The 22,567-nt window shown below is 46.4% G+C and overlaps 1 protein-coding gene across 2 annotated transcripts in view; it reads left to right on the top strand.

Moving 5' to 3' along the window:
* The window catches only part of TRPC1 (transient receptor potential cation channel subfamily C member 1), a 489,142-nt gene that overhangs the window by 79,927 nt on the left and 386,648 nt on the right, over nucleotides 1-22,567 (top strand). For both annotated transcript variants that reach the window (XM_069618262.1, XM_069618263.1), the window contains exons 5-6: nucleotides 6,961-7,092; nucleotides 14,307-14,502. In XM_069618262.1, coding sequence (XP_069474363.1) covers nucleotides 6,961-7,092; nucleotides 14,307-14,502 — 328 coding nt within the window. The remainder of the gene's footprint in view (nucleotides 1-6,960; nucleotides 7,093-14,306; nucleotides 14,503-22,567) is intronic.

Below are 22,567 nucleotides of genomic sequence, written 5' to 3'. Positions count from 1 at the left end.
CTCGGGTGGTCGGCACGATTGGCGGGAAAGGTCCCGCTTGGACAAGGGGGATCGTTCTCGTCATGCCCGTTCCAGGTCCTGGTCCTCGACGCGCTCGAGACCGTGTGCACCTGTGATGTCTTCGAGGAAGATGTTGACGCCTGTGGCGCTGAGGTCGTCGATGGACTCTTTCGAGGCGCCGCCTCTGAAGAAGTCGTCAACGCCATCGCCGCCCAGGCTGTCAAAGGACACGCTCAGGGCTCTGCCCTCGAGGCCTGTGTCGAAGCCATCTGTGCTGTCGGCGCCGCGCTCGACGTCGACTCAACGCCTTTCGGGGCTGTGGTGTCGGAGGTACCCCGTAGCACGGGGGATAACCCTAGAAAGGCTCTGGCCAAGGTCAAGCATGGCTTTGTTCCACATTCTGTGTTCTTACCGCCATCTTGAGTTTATTTCAGAGGTGGATGAGGGCTCTGATGATGGCATGGTTCCTGATACGGTGCCAGATGAGATTCTCTCCTGCCATAGTCAAACTGAGGACCTGCGTCAGTCCCTGCACGATGCCAGTGGTCTGGACACCTCTAGGAGTTTTGTAGGCCTGAGCGTGGCACTCATGCCGACTCCTTGTACCGGCGTCTTATGTCTACGGTCACCGAGTACTTGGGGTGGTCTGCTCCCCCAGGGGATTTTCTTCAGGATGACCTTATGGATATCCTCGACCACGGTCCACCAACTGACCCAGTACTGCCGTTCCATATGGCTCTACAGAGGAGGGTGGCGGCGGCTTGGACTGCTCCAAAAAGTCTCCTGGCAGTGGGCAAGTCTTTGCCGCGAAAATACCGCCCAGCCAGTAGCGACCCCTGCTACTTGACCAAGCGCCCCACTCCGGAGAGTTTGGTGGTGCAGGCGGCTACGGCCCCGGCAAAGCAGGCGTCGTATCCTACCATCCCTCCTGATAGGGACGATAAGCGTTGTGACGGTTGGGCGAAGAAAGTGTTTTCTTCAGGGGATATGACGCTTCAGGCGGCCAACTCCGTTTGTGCCTTGTCTCGTTTCACACACACTCTGTGGAACTGTGTTTCCTTAGCGGCAGAACATATTCCCGAAGGGGGCGAACAGGATGGTTTCCTTGCTATGGTCCAGGATGGCAAGGATGCCATGTGTGAGGCCGTTCAGTCGGGTTTGGACATGGCAGGTTGCGTCAGCCAGTCCATGGCGGCGAGCACCATAATACGCAGGTTTGCGTGGTTGTGGAAGTCGGGGTTTGCTCCTGATGTGCAGGCCCGGCTCTTCAACATGCCCTTTGACGGGGAACATCTTTTTGGCAGCAAGGCTGACGAGAGCCTTGAGAGGTTACAGACCTCCAGAGCTGCAGCGAAGTCGTTGGGCGCTGCAGTTTGACAACCTCCGCCTTTTCATCCTAGAGGACAGCAATGGAGGGGAGGGTCCTTTTGTTATTACTCATCCTTTGGTAAAGCGAGAGGAGCTGCCAGTCAAAGGGGCCACCGTAGGAGTGCCAGAGGTGGAAAACAAGGTACTCGAGGTGCCAAGGCCGCTCGGGCAGTTGCCTATTTGCCCTCAGGCAACGCCAAGGCCGCTTCAGCTCAGTCATGAGGCCATGTCCCATGGTTCGCCGGTTGGGGGAAGGCTGGCGCAGCATCTTGTAGAGTGGCATGCCATTACTTCAGATGTGTGGGTTCTGGAGATCATAGCCCACGGCTACTGTCTTCCTTTCCGGCAGAGGCCTCACAACAATCCACCAGGGAATCTCTCTTTGAAGAGTCCGGAGCCGCTCCTTGCGCAGGAAATTCAATCCCTGCTGGAGAAAGGCGCCATAGAACTGGTGCCTGTATCGGAGAGGAACAAGGGATGGTATTCCCCTTATTTTTTGATTTCCAAGAAAGACGGGGGGATTGAGACCCATCACGGACTTGCGCATTTTGAACAAACTCCTCAGGAAGGACATGTTCAAGATGGTTACTCTCTCTCAAGTCCCCCAGGCCCTTCAACTTCAGGACTGGTTGGTGTCTCTCGACTTCAAGGACGCTTATTTTCATGTGCCGATCCATCCAAAGCACAAGAAGTACCTGAGGTTCGTGGTTGGCGACTCGCACTTTCAGTTTCGGGTCCTGCCGTTCGGATTGATCTCCGCCCCGAGGGTCTTCCCAAAGCTCACGGTAGTGGTGGCAGCGCATCTCAGGAAAGTGGGGATTCACGTCTACCCCTACCTGGACGATTGGTTGATCAGGGCGCGTTCTCCCGAGCAAGTCCTGGATCATGTCCGTCACCTGCCACTCCCTCCACAAGCTGGGCTTCTCCCTCAACTTAAAGAAGTCCCATTTGACACCAACTCAGAGACTCCAGTACATCAGAGCAGTGCTCGACACGTCCCTGGGGCAGTGTTTTCTCCTCCCCAGGTGAGGGCTCATCACATTCAGCAGATGGTGCACAAGTTTCAGCTTGCCCAGAGTCTCCCAGCGTTCGAGTTCTTGAGATTGCTCGGCCTCATGGCATCCTGCATTCTTCTGGTGCCAGAGGCCAGGTTGCGGATGAGATCTTTGCAATGGGCACTCAAGCTCCAGTGGTCTCAGTCCTCCGGCAGGATGTCAGACCCTGTTCAGGTGCCGTCCTCGGTCGCCCAGGACCTTCTGTGGTAGGCCGTCGAAGACAATCTGATGAAGGGGGCTCCATTTTGGCTACCCTGGCCGGAGGTGACGATAGTGACGGACGCATTCCCTCACGGGATGGGGAGCTCATGCCAACGAGTTGACAGTCAGCCGTAGTTGGTCTCCGCCGGAGTCCAGACTCCATATCAATCTGTTGGAGCTGAGGGCCATCTGGCTAGCCCTGAAGGCTTTTCTGCCGACTGTGCGAGGGAAGAATGTCCTGATCCTGACGAACAACACGGTGGCCATGCACTACCTCAACAAAAAGAGCACGGGGGTCACTTCCTCTGTGCAGGGAAGCGATACAGCACTTTTTATGGGCAATCCAGCAGGAAGTTTCGATCTCGGCAGTTCATCTGGCCGGAGACGAAAATGAGACGGCGGATGCTCTGAGCAGGCAGAGCACGATCTCTCACGAGTGGGAGTTGGCTCAGGAGATTCTCCTGGAGATCTTCGCCCTTTGGGGGACCCCTCAAGTGGATCTCTTCGCCTACGGGGTCAACCGGAAGTGCGAAAGGTTCTGCTCGCATGGATTTCCTCCAAAAGGAGCCTTAGGAGATGCGTTCGTGGTGGAGTGGTCATTCCCACTGCTGTATGCGTTTCTTCCAGTCCCCCGTCATCCTGCAAGTGCTGCAGAGGTTACGAAGGTTCGGTTCCCGGGTGATCCTCATTGCTCCGGCGTGGGCACGGAGGACGTGGTACCCGGACCTTCTCGACTTGTCCATCTGCCCTCCATGTCGTCTTCCCTACCGAGACGATCTGCTCTCATGTGAGGGGGGGGCGTCAGGTTCTCCATCCAGAGGTCAGATCCCTCAACCTTCACGCTTGGTTTCTGAAAGGTTGGGGTATAAGGATTGGGACTTCCCTGAAGACATAATGTAGGTGTTGCTTTCGGCCAGAAGGCCCGCAACAAAGTCCCTGTACCGTTGCCGTTGGCGAAAGTTCTGCGACTGGTGCAGGGTTAAGAATGTGGATCCTTTTGCATGCAACATTCCTGTGGTTCTGTTTTTTTTTTGCTTTCCTTAGTCCACAAGGGCTTGCAAGTGGGTACTGTTGAAGGTTACCTGGCGGCGATGTCCATATTTAAGCGCTCGTCTGAAGAGTGTTCTTATTTTAAAATTCCTTTAATTTCTCAGTTTCTCAAAGGACTCACTAATGTTTTCCCTCCGTCACCTTTCCAGATGCCCAGTTGGGATTTGAACCTTGTCCTCAAGTTTCTGATGGGTGCTCCGTTTGAGCCTTTGCATTCATGCCCTTTGAGACTGTTAACTCTTAAAACTGTATTTTTGGTTGCGGTCACTTCCGCTCGCAGAGTGAGTGAGTTGCAGGCACTTTCAGTTAAGCCAAGTTGGTGTCGGAATTTCATTTAGGCCAGAAGGTTGTTCTTCTGGCATTTCATCCTCCTCAACATCCTGGTAAGGAAGAGGAGAGGCTCCACAGGCTCGATCCTAGGAGAGCTTTAAGCTTTTATATTTCATGCATGTCCTGGGTCAGAGTGGACGATCAACTCTTTTGGTTACGGTGGAAAGCGTTTGGGACAAGCTGTGACTAAGCAGACTTTGTCTCACTGGATTATTCTGGCCATTTCTGAATGTTCTCACTTGGCGGGTAAGGACCACCGGTAGGCTTGCGGGCCCATTCTACCAGGGGTACGGCTGCCTTTACTGCCCTACAGAGGGGTGTTCCTATTAGTAACATCTGTGATGCAGCCACCTGGACTTCGGTCCATACTTTTGTACGTCAATCCTCCCTCGATTCCTTCCATCCGTGGGCAGGATCTGGCCTTTGGCAAGGCGGTCCTTTTCTCCGCAATTTGATTGGGCATTCTAAATTTCTTTTGCTAAATTCTTTTCCCACCTCCTTGCATTGGTACTGCTTTGGGAGTCTGTCATAGATATGGAATACGTCGGAGGACCCAATCCCCTCGAAGAACAAGTTACTCTCTTACCTGGTAACGTTCTTTCGATGGGATTGTCCGACCACGTATTCCACATCGCTCCCTCCCTGCCTTCCCCGCTACAGAATTTCTTATGCGATTGCAGCTTACGTTTCCGCAAGGCTTTGTGTGGTCAGACTGGCAGAAGACTGGTGCCACACATTCTGGGGAAAAAAAACTACAACTGAGGCTATGGGCGTTGTGTGTCCTACTTATAACATCCAGTGACGTCGGCCGTCGGAGGAGGTCCTCGAAGGCGGCGTATCGACGTCATCGACGCAGATGCCGAAGGATTTTCCGAAGCAGCACAGTTGTGGTGATTACTGTCATAGATATGGAATACGTCGTCGGACCATCCCATCGAAAGAACGTTACCAGGTAAGAGAGTAACTTGTTCTTCTCTTCTCTGCCAGGTACTGTGACTATGAAGATCGATGAGGATGCTTCATTGGGTGTGGGTCCCAGACTCTCATGCACAGTCCACGTGGTATATTCCCTTGCCAGATTCTGTGACTAGAAGGATCGATGAGGATGATTTTATGGGTGCAGGTCCCAGACTCGCACTTTCGTTCTTCTATGTCAGGATCCCTATACTCATGGTATTTTCAGTTTCCCCAGTCTCTTAAAGACTTGGTAGAAGCCCTGGCACCTTCCCCACCATCCGTGTACCTTCTCTACTGATCTATGTTGGTCTTGGGGCCTTGTGTCTGCTGTGGGGCTCGTGAGCTTCGCTCGGCCTGCAGCGGCTCTGCAGCACCAATCTGCTTCCTGGTAGCGGTTCTGCTACCTAGGATCTTTGGTAGCCTGGAGCCTACTTCCACAAGCCAGCCGTCCCTTATTCTTTTCGGGGACTGACTCCAGAACTTTCGGCTTCTTCGTGGCATCCTGGGCTTCTCTCTCGAACACACAGACCCGGCCCCTGCGGTTCCTCCAGGATTCATGCTCATGAACCTTAGAATGCCTTACCTCTGGCTTGTGTCAGCTCCAGGAATCGAAGAGATAGGGTCTTTATCAGTATCACACCAAAATACCTTCAGCCCATCACAGAGAAGCCCAAAATACTGAATTTCGAGAGCCCCATGTAATATATATAATATTCTGTATTTTGGACTTCAAAAGTTAATTCACGAAATATCATCATATAGATCAGTCTATCTCTGGGGAAGTCCAGCCTGATTCCACTATTATAGTACCATGGAGATCAGCAAGGGTTCCTTCTAAACAGATCCCAAATGAGGGGGAAACGAAACCCTTGGGGAATAAAAACCCCTTGTTGGCAGAAAGATGAAGCGGACACTGAAGAGTAACGGTCAAGCTGGAATCAGAGGCAAGAGATCTCTCGTAGAACTTCCTGCAGCAGGATAATAGCAGAAGCTGAAGAACAGTGGGCACTCTGGAATCCAAGGTAAGCAAGCGTAGAAGAGAAAAGAGACTGAATTCAAAGGGAGAGGACCAGGAATGAACAAGAAGGAAACAAGCTTGAGGGCAGCTTGAACCAACGTACCGAGCCTCCAGCAACAGCGAAGGATATCCTGGAGAAAGCTACCTCTTCCTGAACGTAACCACGTGACTAGAACAACTAGACTGCTACATGCGCTTAAAACACCATGGCGGAACCACATATTGTGTATGAAGCGTGGAACTCAGGGTTTCATGACACCAGGGAGGTCTGCCTCCTTTGCCAAGTCCTTCTTCCCTTTTTATCTTACTAACAGAAATGGCTATATCAGAATGTCTAGCCTGCTCGCTTTGGTTCTGCGGGGTACTCCTTTGTACTCCACGCTTCTTCCTTGGCATGAACAAATTGGACCAGTTTCCCAGGAGTCAACAGAGCTCTTCTTCATTTTGGTATTGTGAAGGGGGACTCTACTTGGGTAGTCCTTATTCTTTCTCATCTCAGTACTTCCTGTATTAGAGGTATAATAAAAACATATTGGAAGAGTAGGAATTATACTGGCGTGCGTTGGTGAGGAAGGTGGGCTAGGGTTAGGTGGACTATGGGGATACCATGTTCTCCCAGGTTATCAGTAATTCCATAGGGGGATTCCTTCCCCATGAGATCCACCCACTGAGTACCATCCCCAGGGGAACAATGGGGTAGCAGCCTCACCTCCCTGGCCTCATGGGAAGGGTCTCCCCCTTAGGGGAGGAGGGAGGACATCTGGGGATTCATCACAGTATGCCTCTGGTAGTGGTACATCAAGCCTGTTCCCTTGTCCATGGTGCTTCAGCGAATATATAAGAGAAGGCTCAGCTGATAGGGTTCAATACTAAAGAATTTTAGTACCTTGGGCTTGAGGATTTTGTTACCTTCTTAGCATGCCCGTTGTTACTGCAGCCTCTCCAACCTGTCTGACATGTTTAAATTATCTTTGGCTGTAGGTTTCGTCTGGATATCTATCGCTGTTTGGCCAGCCCTGCACTGATCATGCTGACTGAGGAGGATCCCATCTTGAGAGCATTTGAACTTAGTGCAGATCTGAAAGAACTCAGTCTTGTGGAAGTTGAATTCAGGTGATAATGGAACCAAATGTGTATTTTGTGCATTTACTGTTGTGTTGGTGTATCGCTATACCTGTGATATATTTGGAAATGTTAACCATCACATCTTCTCTGTTGCCTATTCATATAGACAAAATGTTGCGAAAACTGATATTTTTTTTGTCAAAAACCACAGGTTTTGCAAAAACAACCATTTAAAAAAAAAATCGCATCACTTGTGTGCAAAAAAAGCCCAATCCACAAAGAACATCTCAATGGGCGTATCTCAAATGCGTCCGTTCAAATGGCCTTTTTCACCCCTTCGCGCAAATCAGGGGGGCGCTTCTGCACATTTAAAAGCACATCCCAAATTTACAAACAAGATGCGCTTTTAAATGTGCCGAAAGTGTAGGCAACCCTATGCGCCTGCTTTGAATAGGCATACAGGGGGTGCCACTGCATGATAGGGTCTTTGCTGACCCGATCATTCAATTCTTTTTTTTTTAATTTTACTTTTTTTTTTTTTTTTTTTGTGCGAGAGCAGAGGTATGAACCGCTGCTGTCTCACTTGCATTTCTGTTCCTCAAACGGGATAGATTTGCATTTTTTGGGCTCATATTTTACACTGGCAGGCCACTTAAGGGCTCGTCACGGTGAAATGCGTTGGGAGCCTGTCGAAAACTGTCGAGGGAAGGCTACCGACACAAACACATTCAAGGCGGCTGGTCAGCGCATCATTTGCGCTACAGCTCAGCTCTGTGGAAATGTGCAGGTCACCTCTGAGAACAAAGTGACCTACTCATTTCCAAAAATGGTTCATCTAAAAAAAGCATATCCTCTGCTCTATTTTTAGATGCCACATTTTTTGCGGATCTGGGTCAAAATCTACATTTAAAAAAAAATTTAAAAAGTCACAATATGAGAGGGAAATGAGAGGGAAAGGGGAGTGATGGGTGAGATGTGGAGTGGTAGGGAAGAAAGCAGAGGAAGAGCAGTGGGACAGAGGGGGAAGCGGTAGGCCAAAAGGATTAGAGGGAGTGGTTGGCCAGAAAGAGGCAGAGGGATGCAGATTCGGATAAAGGATGCAAGATGCAGAAGTAGCACGAAAGAATGAAGGACTGGATACTGCGGGAGGGGCATAACGTGTGAGTTGGGAGTATAATTTGGAGTGTGGCAGGGTCTGGATAGTGCAAATTGTGACTTTGCAGTGTGACAGTGCACGTAAGTATGCGTATGACAGAGTGAGAGGTACGGGAATGCACGTTGTGATGGTGGAATTGGGGGGAAGTGCAAGGTGTATGTGAGAGGTGTTTCGGGATTGGAGAACATAGAATGGGAATATTTTCAGCATTACAACTGATAATGACCAATACTGTTGATATTAAATGGGCATGCACATTAAACCAAAAATGTAGCCAAAATAAGCACTAGTATGCCAAGCAAGAGACATCTGGGACTCTTCCTATCAAATTGATACAAAAGGTACAAATGACACCCTGGCTCTTTTGTAGCCTTGCACACTGCCTCTTTCCTGGAATGTGCCAAAATAACACCCTCCAGTCAATAAAAACAATGCTGCATTAATGGCGCAATAAATAACGGTTTGTGCCGCAGAGTTTGCCATTTCATGCCGCAGAATTTGCCATTTCATGCCGCAGTATCCTGGAGGGTATGAACAGTTCACTCAAAGTGCTCCATTTTGGTTTGTTTCACAATGTCTCTGGCTTTCACAATTGATGGTTCCCTGGTCTAGGCACAGTTGTCAGACCACACGGTCCAACCAATCACAGGTCGCACAACCAGGAACCCTAGGCTCTTCAGCCCACATAGGTTCTTCTGTATTTGCCCCTGTGTAAAGATTCACACTCAGTTTCTCCTTGCCGGCCTCTTGGCTTTATATGCAGGTTCACACTCACTTGGTTTCTCCTAGTTAGCCTCTTGGCTTTGCCACAATGTGTCACATATCTTTTGCCAGTCTTTGGCCTTGCCAGTATTCATGCATAGAATTCAGAGCATGGTGGTTTTATTACTTCCCTCACCTTTCTTTCATGCTCTTTTGCAAACTTCCACACTTGCTCTCTTATTTCGTATGCTGTTTTGAAATGTGCACTTTCCCATTTATCTTTCATCAGACCATAGCTTTGCCCATAGAGTTTTCATTCAGTTCAGTATCCAAAAGTGTCCAGGACTATGTCTGTTTACTTTAATATCACTCAGCATTCACAGATGACTTGTTTCAGTTTGTTCAGCATTCTCAGATACATCTCAGTATTAGCGGGGCACCCTGGACTGAGTGTTCCCTGGATTGCACTCACCGGTTATGTGCGACTGATCTCTACTGCTTCGCCAGTTCTCTGTTTGATCCTTCTGGATCCACGAGCTTCACTGCTCTCACGGCTGCCACAGAGTTTCCCTCGCTCTCCCACTTGCCGCAGCAGTTATGTGCTCTGGGCAGAGCAAAGCTTCCCGCTGTAGCCATCGGCAACAGGAGCTAAGCCAGATAGTTAGACCCTCTCGTGGTCTGCACTCGGCCTGGGTGTGTCTCTCCTTCTCTGGATCATGCGGATCCCCCCTTCTGTTTATCCGACCTGCTTCTCCCAAGCCTGTTCCGTTCCGCTCCCTGCTCTGTCTCTCTGACATGGTTTGCAGCCCCACCTCTTATACTGCCTAGGGGTGTTAAAGGGCAACAGGTGTGGGTCAGTTGGTTTAATTGCCTGACGTCTATGCAGCCTATTTGTGGAACTTGCCTGACTTTCATAGTCATCTTCTTCATCTCAGTGCAAGAGTGGTGAAAATACCTACTGGTGTTCACTACTCCTAGTCGCCTCTTCCTTATCCCAGTATTGCAGTAGGTTGAATGAGGAATGTTGAGGGGAGCTAGTTTACAGTAGCCCATAAAGGCCGGGAGAGGGTTAGGTTTGTTTTCACAGGGAAAAGGGGGATACTATATTTTGCATGTTCTACCATTAAACCTTCTCTTCTTTACCCTCTTTTTAGTGTTTCTAGATTGGTAATATCTCCTGTAATTATTTTGGTCATTGGGACAGGGTTAGCAATACCCCATAACTGCGTCTGGGATGGAAAGTTCCCCCTAAAATTCAAAAGGAAGGGTGCTTTCCCTGGCCACCTGAGAAGAGGACCCAAAGGGGGTAGATGTGAGGACACCCTCAGCTTTCTCATAGTGCCAGTAAGCACACCCCATGGCTGAGATGTATGGTAGTCCTGTAAAACCTGTAAAATAGATAAAGGCTTCCACCAAATAGTAGAGGCCCCACAGCAGGATTATATGATGGTACTCAAGTTAAATGGGATACATGATGGTGGGGTTCCTCAGAGGACGCACCATGAAAAAGACAAAGAGATTGGGCAGCAATACCAAAGGGAACAGACGGCAATGCTGGGAGCAGTATTTTACACAAATTACACACTGTGTAAAGTAAATAAGTATTCAGTGACTTCAAAGTCTATGAATCAATATTTGTAACTGCTAAGAGGTGTGCGTTTCTAAAAATACTGCTTTATTAGAAAAAGTGATCTTCGCGTTAATCAAAGGCAAAACTGAATATCCTCAGCAAATTAGTTCATTAACGATGTTGCGTTTCACTCATTTTTGTGCTATTTAAGATCGCTTGGGCTGTTTGTTCATGCTATGCATCTCTACCCTTGCCCTTTCCTGTTAGGTTTTTTATTTGTAAGGGGACTATGACTTTGTGTGCTTTTGGCATTTGCCCTTAGCAGGTGCCTCATGGCTCATTTTCCTTATTCTCGGATGTGGTAGATGCGCCCCCTATCTGGCGCTGAAATATCACCTTTAGTACAATGTTATGGTGAGGACCTCCTGGCCACCTCAACCTGATCCCAGTCACATGGTTGTGGACAATCTGTCACCTATCATAGGCCAGACTTGGGGGGAATAAGGGATGGGTCTTGATGCTACCCCTCACACCATCCTAGTTGGACAGGCCACACTGAAGAGGTAGATCAGACCCAAACCCTCTTGTTAGACCCTTCAGGGCAATATTTGTGCATCCCATCGCCTATTGAGTGGGCCTAAATCTACATTTAAGAAGACCCAAACCCCTAACAGTGAAATTTAATGCCTTCCCTCTAACAGAAAATGTTTGTCTTCACCCAACAAAAGTAGCAAATGTTTTGTTATAGTTGCAGTGTCATCATGCAATGCAAGGCGTCTTTTCACAAGGATTGCGGGGTGCGTGATACACTCTACAGTCCCGGTGACACAATTTTGCCAGTGCGGAACTGCCTGAATTCTGAAGCTTCCGTGCAGGAAACAGTGACCAAAGCATTGTTCCCTAGCAAGAGATTCTTAACCTGGGGGGAATACAGTGTTGCAATTTCACTGCATGCACAACAGAATATGTGAAACAAAGTGTTCAGGAAGCTTACCCAGTGTGTTTCTAAGTTCAGATTTGCATACTGCAAACATTGAAGCGTTAGCTCAGCACGGACAGCACCAGGGTGGATTAGAGGGCACAACTGCCATTAAGAATGGAGGGTGGGCCTCTTACAATCCTGCAAAGGCAGTGTTGGAACATTGTATAAAAGAACCTAGATCAAGTTGCTCAGTGTGGGTTTTTGGAGCATGAGGCTTGTGCTTGGAGAAGGCTGGAGAGTGGAGCGCAGTGGAAGAAGTAGAGGCTGGAGAGACAGGGTACTGGAGAGGTAGAAGTCTAGAATCAGAGCAATGGTTAACAGCTAACAGAGTTTGGGAGAAGGTAGTGCCATCAGAGAGTGAGATGAAGGAGGTGGTGGGAGTTGAGAAGGGACATCACACGGAGAAAGCAGATAAGTGGAGGTGGTTACAATGGAAGGAGAAACACATATGGAGGATATGGTGAGAAGGAAGGGGGTGAGAGGAGGTGACAACATCAAGGCAAGAACCATGGCAGTAGGAGAATAGAACATCAGGACAGGGAAGTGGAAGTCAATAAGAGGTGGTGGGAGCAGTCGTGCAGGAAGAGGTTGTGAGATTCTAGTAGAAGGAGGAGGATGCAACATCAGAGACTGGTAGGGACATGGAGGACGTAGCGTGGGAGAGAGACAGGTTTTGGAGAGGCTGAAGAGAGAACATGCCATGGAGGAGAATATAGGGGTACCAAATGAGCTACAGAGTCGAATGATGGAGTAACGAGGAAAAAAAAAGTCGAAACAGGAGCATCAAGTGTTGAGGAAAGGAGCCAGAAGATGAGAGAAGCAGCGCATTGGCAGGTTCTGGCAGACCCGTTTAACCCTAAGCATGCATGACTCGATGGTTGCAAGGAGGTGGGAGTTGGGGTGAGGGAAGAGTATGGAGATGGAGAAAGGGAAACCAGGGGAAAGCCTACACAGACCCCAGAGGCCCATTTGTAGATCTGACCGCTGCACCCACTGGCCCACCTGCTCACAAGAATTTATCATTAAGTGAACTGTTGGGTACAGGGTCCCAGAAAGCCTGAAACCAGTTTAGACCAAGAAAAAGGGTTCAGGTCACCGTAGAGTCTGCAACGTCAGAAAGGGTTAGTAAGCCCTCTTGAACTGTATGGAGTGGGACTCTTGCTTCTGAGGCCAGGAAGATGAACGTACATACATCTGCGAAAGAGACATTGGACTTGGGGTGAGAGGGAGGGCGTCTACAGGATTGGAACCATGCTCCACTGACAAGAAAACCATCCTGACGTTTTTTACTCTACCTAGCCCAGCCACTGTATCTGGTCCGCTGCCTCTAGATCTTGCAAAACACATCAGCTAGACTGGTAACACAGACCCCTTTTTCTATGTACTTTTCTCCAGTCTTGAGACAGTTGCATTTGCTACCTGTTATTCAGAGTCAAATTTAAATATATGTGCATGGTGCACCAGGTTTTTTATGGCATGGGAGCAAAGTAGCTGCAGCTCAATTTCTGCCCGTATGTACCCAATCGTCCTCTACGGTCTCAGGAGTCGTTCACTATTCAAGTGCCTTGTGTTCTGCTCACCCGGGTGGTGGCAGCACGTTCTCCACCGCTGTGGCTAAGCTGTGGAACTCGCTTCCGCAGCCTCTATGTACTACTAAGTATCATCTCTCCTCTCATCGCCTTTTGAAAACTTTTTTGTTTAAATAATTTCCCATCACTGCATGTTAACTATGCTGGCTGTTGGAGCGCCTAGAAGCCCATAGTCCAACTTCACACTTCATAAGTGCCGATAAGATATTTTGTTCGGGAAGATCCTGTTTAATTTCGTTTTTTCCAATCTTTTAAGTTTCTTTTAAATATTACCAAATAACATATTAAACACTGAGATAGATTCCTGCCTTCCTCCTTGTTTCCAGAATTTTCAATAATCCTTCAGATTGGTTCTTCTCCTCCCTTGTTCTTTGTTTTTTCTGGTCACTACCCTGCCCCGCTTACTCCTCTTCTCTTTCAGGTATTTTCCTTCCTCTCTTTGAGATTCCTAGTTGCTAATCCTCATGTACCCTTCTTGACTGATTGGCCTTCTGACTTGCTTTCCTGGTGGGGAAAGGCGATTTTAAGACCTGATTCGCAATATATTGAAGTCAGGTGAAAGTGAGTTCAGTATTGCATGGCTACTCGGTACACCACCGGATTGAGGTTCTATTGCTCTCTGCATTGGTGTGCTTGTCGCGGCTAAGTATTTGGGGTATGACGGTTGGCAGAACATGGGGGAATAGTTGAATACTATACATTCAGGGAGCAATCTCGCACAGGCAAAGCGTTACTCTTCTGCCTACTGGTTGTCCTCCGGAGTATGGAGCAGGGATAAAGGGGGATTACAGTCTGCAAAGTGAAAGGGCCCACCACATGTCAAGGGGATATTGATAGTGGATGTGGCAGTGTTTTCTTGCCGAAGATATGGTTGTCTGAAACAGTGTAGTGACGGGTGCCTAGTTCAAACTCTACCCTTCATGGTGTCTAGCAAGCACAAGAGGTTGGGGACTGGAGAGGTACTATGGTGGCCCACTACATACCTCCTCAGTGTAGCACTTAATGGCACTCATGGTCCTCCCCGGCCCCCAGAGTCATCCTAATGCCTGCAGATGGTACACTTAATATAACTCTGTCACAGAGGTCAGGGTGCTGCGCCCTGCATTGGAGTTCTAGGTGGATCACTGCAGGTTCACTGCATTTGTATAAGTAATGCACAATACAATTGCTCTCTATGCAATTAGGACACAATTGTAATTTAGTGTTACTGTTGTTGAAGCTATGATAGTTCTGAAGCACTGTGCTTGTTTTCTCTTTTTGTAGGAATGATTACGAGGAGCTTGCCCAGCAGTGCAAAACATTTGCAAAAGATTTGCTTGCCCAGGCACGAAATTCTAGAGAGCTCGAAGTTATCTTAAACCACCAATCCAGTGATGAGCCTTTGGACAAGCGGGGCCTCTTGGAGGAGCGAATGAACCTGAGCCGACTCAAGCTTGCCATCAAGTACAACCAAAAAGAGGTGTGTTTCTCCATGTGAAATATAACAATGATAATAAAAAGTCACATCTGCTTTGTTTTCCACTTGTTTATTATTTGTAGAAAGCAGAGTGGTAATCCAGACTTTTGCCACATTTAATGAACTATGTTAAATGAAATTTCCTCGTAATGAATCTCCCTCTTAATCAGCAGAGTTAATAGCAGGAAGTGTTCAGTTATTGAATTCAATCTATTTTGTGCTTTCTCTTTGTAACAATATCTATTGAGGACCACTATTAACACAGGAAGGACCTTCTTCCCCCGAGTTAAGGCGCAACATCAAATACTGTTGTTTCTGTAATCTTTAAATCTTGAGTACACTTAGCCCTGTTTGAACACATATAATATCACCAAGGCTTTCTCCCCCTCCGCCACACTGAGCCAAGAACCAGGCTGGGGTATTGAGATAATAGATATTCTTATTAACAAACTCAAACAATGAATTTACACACGCCTCCTTCTCTGTGGCCTCCAAATCTGCACAAGATCAATGGGACACTTTAAGTTTTGTATTTGATAGAATACAAATCAGGTTTACTCTTCATCTCCTATCCCACAAACTCCAAATGATTAAATCGCACAATGCGTTGCAACATGACAGTACAGTTGGTAAAATTGTCATTTGGTTATCTGCTTAGAAAGTCCACAGACATTTATACATTAAATTTGAACGTGGGCTTCATCTCTCTGCACCCAAAATACATGTATTTGAGAACACCAACAGTTTATTTAGAGTCAGCACCTTTGTTCCTTCTTTACTACAAAGCAGTCTGAAACCTTTCTGCTATGAGTGTCACTTGCTCACTCCCAGGAGAGAGTGTATTTCTAGCATTGTTGACCCGCACCTGGCTTTACTTTGACATGCAGGGTTTGGGATTATGGAATGGATAGGGATGTTTGTTTTTAGGACAAAGGCACAATCAAATGAAAGGCAGGGTTGTGGGAAATTGACTCAATGGGACAATTTGTTTTGGGACCCAGCACATTGAAATGAACAACAGGGTTTTAGGATTTTCGTTTTGGTAACACTAGCACATCCAAGTAAACAGCCAGATTACCCAATTACACTGAAGTCAATTACTGTGAACTGGTATGATCTTTCTCAATTTCAAATTTTGACAAAACATCACCGCTGGATAAATGACCCTATGGGAATTTAATTACATTATATTTTTAGTTAAATAAGCAAAGGGTATACACATTTTTAACCCCCCTCCTCTCACTAATGGAAGGGAGCCCACTAATGAAAAGGCATTGGTCAAAACAGACAGATTCCCCTCACACTTCAGTTTAAAATGGCTGTGGTGTTTTGTATAAGGGAATTCATTGAGTTATATTTTTATTCAAATATGGCCTGTGTCTATGCAGTTTTGCCACCACCCACTATTTGTGGGTGGGGGCAGGAACTATGGGTAGCCTGTAATAATTGTTTTATCTTGATGTGATTAATATGTTATCCCTTCTTTTGCACTTGATATATTTGTGATGAATGTTCTGTTTTTCTTTATTTTTTCAATTGCTCCATTCTACTTATTTTTTGCTTTAGAAATTGTGTAAAATCTCAAAAAAACTATGCTTTCAGCAATAAATTTATGGTTAGCATTTCTCAGACTGCTCCCTTGGTGTATCCCCAGTGATTTGCCTCGCAAACACTAGCCTTTAAATTACTATGGAGATTTAATTTGAATGTCGGACAGAATCTAGGACTGTCTCGAGTGTGAGTACCCCTTTGTCGGTTTTTGTAAATTCTGCATACTTTTCCCCCACTCACACTTGCACACAGGGGCTCCCCTATTGTTTGTTACATTTACTTCAGCAACCACGGTTGCTTAGTTTGTGCATTTAAAATAAGCCTGATTTTTAGGCCCATAGCCGGTTGATTTAGTGCCGGTGTTCTACTTTTCTCCTAATAATCCCCTTTTCGTTGCTGTCCTCTCTGCTACTTTATCTATCTATTCCTTTTTCCTATGTAACGTGCTCTCACTGCTTTGCACTTCTGAATATGGCAGAAGGCCAAACCTTTGGTTACACCTTAGAGGAGACGGCAGATATTATCCAGGGTCCTTCCATCTTTGACCCACCGGGACCCAATCCATGCCCTGTACCAATCTCAGGGAGCGAGGACTTATTAAAACTCAAAAAGAAACAGTTCCGGACGGAACTCCATGGACATTTTCTTAGAGAGTATTTAAGATCTAATACTATTCCAGCTGGCTTAATTGTGCGCAACGAGCCTTGCCTTTTTCTGAGTGACAAGGAATACACTACCATCTTTAGCCACATTGCTATAAAATGTAGCCGTGACCTCATGGTTCTTACTATTTCCACGGCCCAGCGCATTAGTAAGGAAATCCAAAAAGATCTAGACAAAGAGGAAGAGAATTTCTTAAACAATTCTGCACTTACTGATGTCCGAGAACAACTACTTGCCACTAATAAACTGTTTGAAGACTTTAAAACTGCTACCATCTCTAAGAAAACCAAAAAATTGACAAAAGACTGCAAGGAATTTAGTGTAGACCTAATTTTTCCCTATACTACTGACCAGGCTAGAGAGGCTGCCAAAACCCAACAACCGTCACAAAATCAGGGGAGATACAAGAGGAAATGGGTCTCTTTCTCCAATTCGAGCAGCAGTGGGTCAGACGACCAAAGTCGAAAAAATCAACCCCGCAATCCTGGCAATTACCAACCACCATATCCTCTTTTAGGAGGAGGTGGGATGATGGGACCACCCGGGTGGGTACCCCCATGGTATCAACCCTTTCAACCTATGATGTGCAACAACCGAGGCCGCAGGAGACGAACCAGGTAGACAAACAACCCATACCAATTTTCAATCTGGCCAACATCACTCTTTCAAAAACACAAACATCAGCTATCTCTAAAGGCTTGTCTTATGTACCTACCCACCAAACCGACTGGTTTAAGACCGAAATGGAGGTACGTAAGTTTTTCCGTACCGTGCGTCTCAAAGCATTTTTTGAGGACCAAGAACAAGAGTATGTCGAACCAGATTCAGGGTTACATGCGCCATCCACCTTCTGTCCGCAGGACCATCAGGTACCGCCTGAAATCATTACTTTTGAGAAATGTGTGCTTAAAGATCTACACAATCTCAAGAGAGAAACATCCAACTATCAACATAATATCTCTAGAGAAGAACACCATGCTATCATGGAATTATCCAAAAATTGGTCATTGGTCATAAAACCAGCTGATAAGGGGGGTGGGATCGTATTGATGACCTCAACCCAATACCTCAAAATGGTTCATGACCTTCTAGCAGATGACATTAGCTACACTAAAATTAGACAGGACCCGACCAAGTCCATTCTCAATGAGACCGCCAACTATGCAAGGGACAGAGAATGGATCACTAAGAAAGAGTTTGATTTTTTGCCTAGTAATCAAGGAAGGGTACCCACCATCTATGCCGTTCCTAAGATTCATAAAAACAACATCGATCCACCAGGCAGACCCATTGTGTCCGGGTGTGGGTCGATACTTGAACCTGTTTGTAAGTTTATAGATTTCTTTCTGAAACCGATGAGTGTCCTGACCCCTACATACCTAAGAGACACGACCCACACGATTCAGGTTTTTGAAGGCCTTCCTTTTGACCCTACACAACATCTGCTAGTTACTATGGATATAAAATCTTTGTATACTAGCATACCCCAGGGCCAAGCAATTGAGTGTATGAGAAGACAGTTGATGAAATATGACCTCCAGGAAAGAGTCCCCATCCCTTTCATCATTGAATTACTCACCCTAGCCCTCTCAAAAAACTATTTTGACTTTGACGGCCAGTTTTACTTACAAACGAAAGGCACGGCAATGGGGGCGACTTTCGCTCCAAGCCTAGCGCTTCTGTTCATGGCAGAATTTGAGCAAATAAACATTTTGGCTGACTCTAATCCCTTCGGAGAAAACATTCAACAATGGAAAAGATACATTGACAACGTTTTCTTCATTTGGGAAGGAACCAAAGACACCCTTGACGATTTTTTAGCTTGGCTGAATAATGTTAACAGTGACATCCAATTCACCATGGAATCCAGTGCAACAACGGTTAATTTTCTAGACTTAGAAATTAAACACAGTGAAGGAAAAATTAAATGAAATCTTTTCCGAAAACCTAGTGATAGGAATACTCTCCTTCATTTTTCTAGCGACCACCCTAGACATCTCCGAGAGAACCTCCCATTCGGTCAATTCTTGAGGATCAGACGCAATTGCTCTGACATTCAAGACTTTTACCATCATGCTCATGATTTGGACAATAGATTGACCCAGAGAGGATATCCACGCCACATCATATCCAAATCTAAGAAACGTGCCAGATTTTATAACGGGTAGGCACTATTGGCCCCCGAAATAAAATCACCGGATACCCACCCCAGGACCACCTGTGTCATTACACACGGCACCCACTCTATGAAAATCAAGAAATTGATTTCTAAATATTGGCCACTCACCCGCCTGTGCCTACAGGATGAACCATTCCCCAGATTTGCCTTTAAATGTGGCAAGAATCTAAGGGACCACCTTGTACACTCTAGGTTCTTAAAACCTGCACCGAGAGAGGGACTATGGAATTTGAGAAGTGCTGTGGGCCACTTTGCCAGTGGCAATTGCACTGCGTGCAAATACACTAAAAAAACTAAAGATTTCATGGTGAATGGAAAACCTTGGACCCTACGCAATCTAACAAATTGCAAAAGCAAGCAAGTAGTGTACATCATCGAATGTCCATGCGGCCTCAGGTACGTGGGTCAGACCATGCCTGCTGCCCACATCAGAATCTGCGAACACCGGTCGAGGATTCGTTGTAAAACCATAAGTGCCCCATTGGTGAGTCACTACATGGAATTCCACCATTCGGTCGATGATATTACCTGGTGGATCGCTGACATCGTTGTACATTCTTCGAATGCCCTTACGAGCCTTCTACAAAAAGAGGTCAGGTGGATCCATCGTCTTGATACCTTTCAGAATGGTCTCAACGAAGAGTTCATACCCCCCATATGACTGGACATAGTGATGATACAGTTACATTGTGCGGACCTCGGTGCCCTTGATGGTGACTCTGTATGATTACTGTACCATGCTGTAGTGCCATGACAGTCGTAGGCACGCTCCCTCTGACTGTCTGTTGCGCGGCCACTATGCAAGAATGTTAGCACCCCTGCCCCTTCTGTGCAGGACACATTTGGACCAAAACTCCCCCTCCCCCCCACAGCCTATCCTCCACAACCAGCTCCAACTCAGCGGGCTCCTGCAGCACACTCGGCCATACCGCACACCAGGGCTGGTATGTTTACATACGGGGCTAGCAACCCCGCCCCCCCTTTCCATTGGCTGCTTAGCCTGCGCTCCGAGCACCAGACGCGTGCTCCACCCTCTTGACGAGGACCGGGGTTACCGTGACAACCCCCTCGTATCCAACAAGCCGGCGCTAATCTTTCACAGCTGCCGGTTCCGAAATGCTACTACCCGAAGCATTTCACTACTAAGGTACCTTTTACGTGTGTCTCTGCCCCACCGGGCCTGTTAAAATACCAATAACATAAACCCTTTTTAAACCTTGATATTAGCACTATGCTATGCTCATATCCACATATGGGCTTGCATGCACCCGTATACTTATACCATGCTTTTATAAACCTGCATGCCATCTCCCCGTTATGCTCCTCTATAGGATCCCTCACCATTCACTCTATGACCCTGTCTGGGCACCTTGCACTCCTTTTACTTATTGTAGTGCTTGTTCTTTAGTTATATTCATGATTCGGAGCACCACCTTTCAGATAAAATAATCAGGAGCAATACCACAACATGCTCCGATGGCGTCCGACAAACTCCACTGACTTTTCGCTCTTTCTATGAATTATACTCTCACTAAGGCTGTATTCTCTCCACAGCATTTTCAGAAGTGTGACCCAGGTGCGCTCTAACTTTTTCTTTCTACTTGGCCGCATTGTTACACAGCGTACGAAGTTCAATAGGTTTGGAAAAGTAGCCTTCTACGGACTGCACTCCGTTCTTTAATCTTTACTGGGTGAGTGGTCCGTATATTTATGACAGCATACACTTGAATTATGATATCCCTCTGAAGTTGTCTGTATAGCAGCCTGTCTATAAGTATTCCCTTTTTTCTGCCCCCTCTAGGTTGATACTATCAACTCACCTCCATCCTGCCCTGAGGAAGGCTCTGACTACTGATGCCAGTTTGGCATGCCGAAACGTGATTTATATATATGTTGTTCCCTTTAGGAACGAACTTTTGATTCTTTCCCACACGTTGGCAGATTAAATATACAAACTCAGCTAAAATAATATTCTTTTTACATACCTACCAGGGTAATTTTTTTATACACTGTGGTAGGCCTTATGCTGCAGGAACTATGGGTAGCCTGTAATAATTGTTTTATCTTGATGTGATTAATATGTTATCCCTTCTTTTGCACTTGATATATTTGTGATGAATGTTCTGTTTTTCTCTATTTTTTTCAATTGCTCTATTCTACTTATTTTTTGCTTTAGAAATTGTGTAAAATCTCAAAAAAACTATGCTTTCAACAATAAATTTATGGTTCGCATTTCTCAGACTGCTCCCTTGGTGTATCCCCAGTGATTTGCCTCGCAAACACTAGCCTTTAAATTACTATGGAGATTTAATTTGAATGTCGGACAGAATCTAGGACTGTCTCGAGTGTGAGTACCCTTTTGTCAGTTTTTGTAAATTCTTTGCCCCCACCCACTATGCAGGAAGGTGATTAAGGCTGCCAGATTCCCCCACACCTTTGTTGTCATTTGGATCAATCTACTTACATGGGAGACCTTGGTTATTGGGCACTCAGGGAAACAGCAGGCCTCATCTTTGGAAAGAACAGATCTGGTCAAAGGATTCTGTCAAGGATAGTCACCAGCACCCAGTCCTCATCTGGCTCCTCAAATGTCAGGCCCAGTCAGCTTTTAGGCTTCACAGTCTCTGCTTCCCATGCAAGATTTAAGGCCTCTCAATGTAGGCAGCTGTCTCCCTCCAAGATTGTTTTTGTCAGCTTTTCCCCTGGCAAGGTGGTACCCCAATGGATTTGGCAGCTCTCCCCCTTTCCAGTAGAGCAGTTAAGTTTATTTAGTAACTGCGACACACTCCAAATTATGACTATCCGGATGTGCCAACAAGACATTTTTCCACCGATCGGATTGGACATTCATTTTCTTCTTCCCTCAGAAGTCCGGCCTCTGGCAGCCGATAGGGCAAGGGATTTCTGAGATTAGATTGTTACTCAGGGGAGTAATGCATCTTTTTAAAAAGACATTTAAAGTAGCATTTTTCTTTCTCAGAAAGTCACAGCATGACGACGTTCTTCAATTTACAGATAACCACCATGATATATACATTTTTGGATTCAGCAATTTCCACAGGATCTGGGGACACAACTTTGATCACGGCACAACCTTCCTGGAGTGAGCTATCATTTTTTGCCGTTTATTCATGAGCTGCAATAGTTATGAATACGAAACTTCACAAAACACACACTCATTTTACCTTCTATCAGCTCACTGAGTTTTGGATTTCTCTGATTTATGAAAAAGCCAGAAGCAGTTTTCTTTTTAGCTCCAATTCTACAAATCACATAAACTATGATAATTTATATTGGACTGACAGGCTTTTGGTGATCTTCCAAAGGAGTCCTGAATGAGTTCATTATGATGCACAGTTATCATGTAAAAAGAAGTCCAATGTTAATCAAATGGCAATCTATAATATGGCCATCCTTGAGTTTCTATTTCACAAAGGTCACATGACACAGACATCTGCTTATCCAGGTTGGCAGTAATGTTTATGTAACAGTCATGTAAGGTCCATTAGTAATTCTCTGTTTGAATCTGAGAGCCAATTTATGGGGGCCATGACAGTCCAGAAAGGTCAGGCCTATATTTCCTTATCTGACCCTTCCACAGTTTTGTTCTGAAAATAGTGTATTTTTTAGCATTTTGCTGAAACAGACCCGCATTCCTGGTAGGCATCACCCAAC

This window comes from Ambystoma mexicanum, chromosome 10 (assembly GCF_040938575.1).
Source record: "Ambystoma mexicanum isolate Mex_15411 chromosome 10, UKY_AmexF1_1, whole genome shotgun sequence".
In the NCBI taxonomy this organism is placed as follows: Eukaryota; Metazoa; Chordata; class Amphibia; order Caudata; family Ambystomatidae; genus Ambystoma; species Ambystoma mexicanum.
This window is presented reverse-complemented; position numbering and strand designations above follow the sequence as displayed.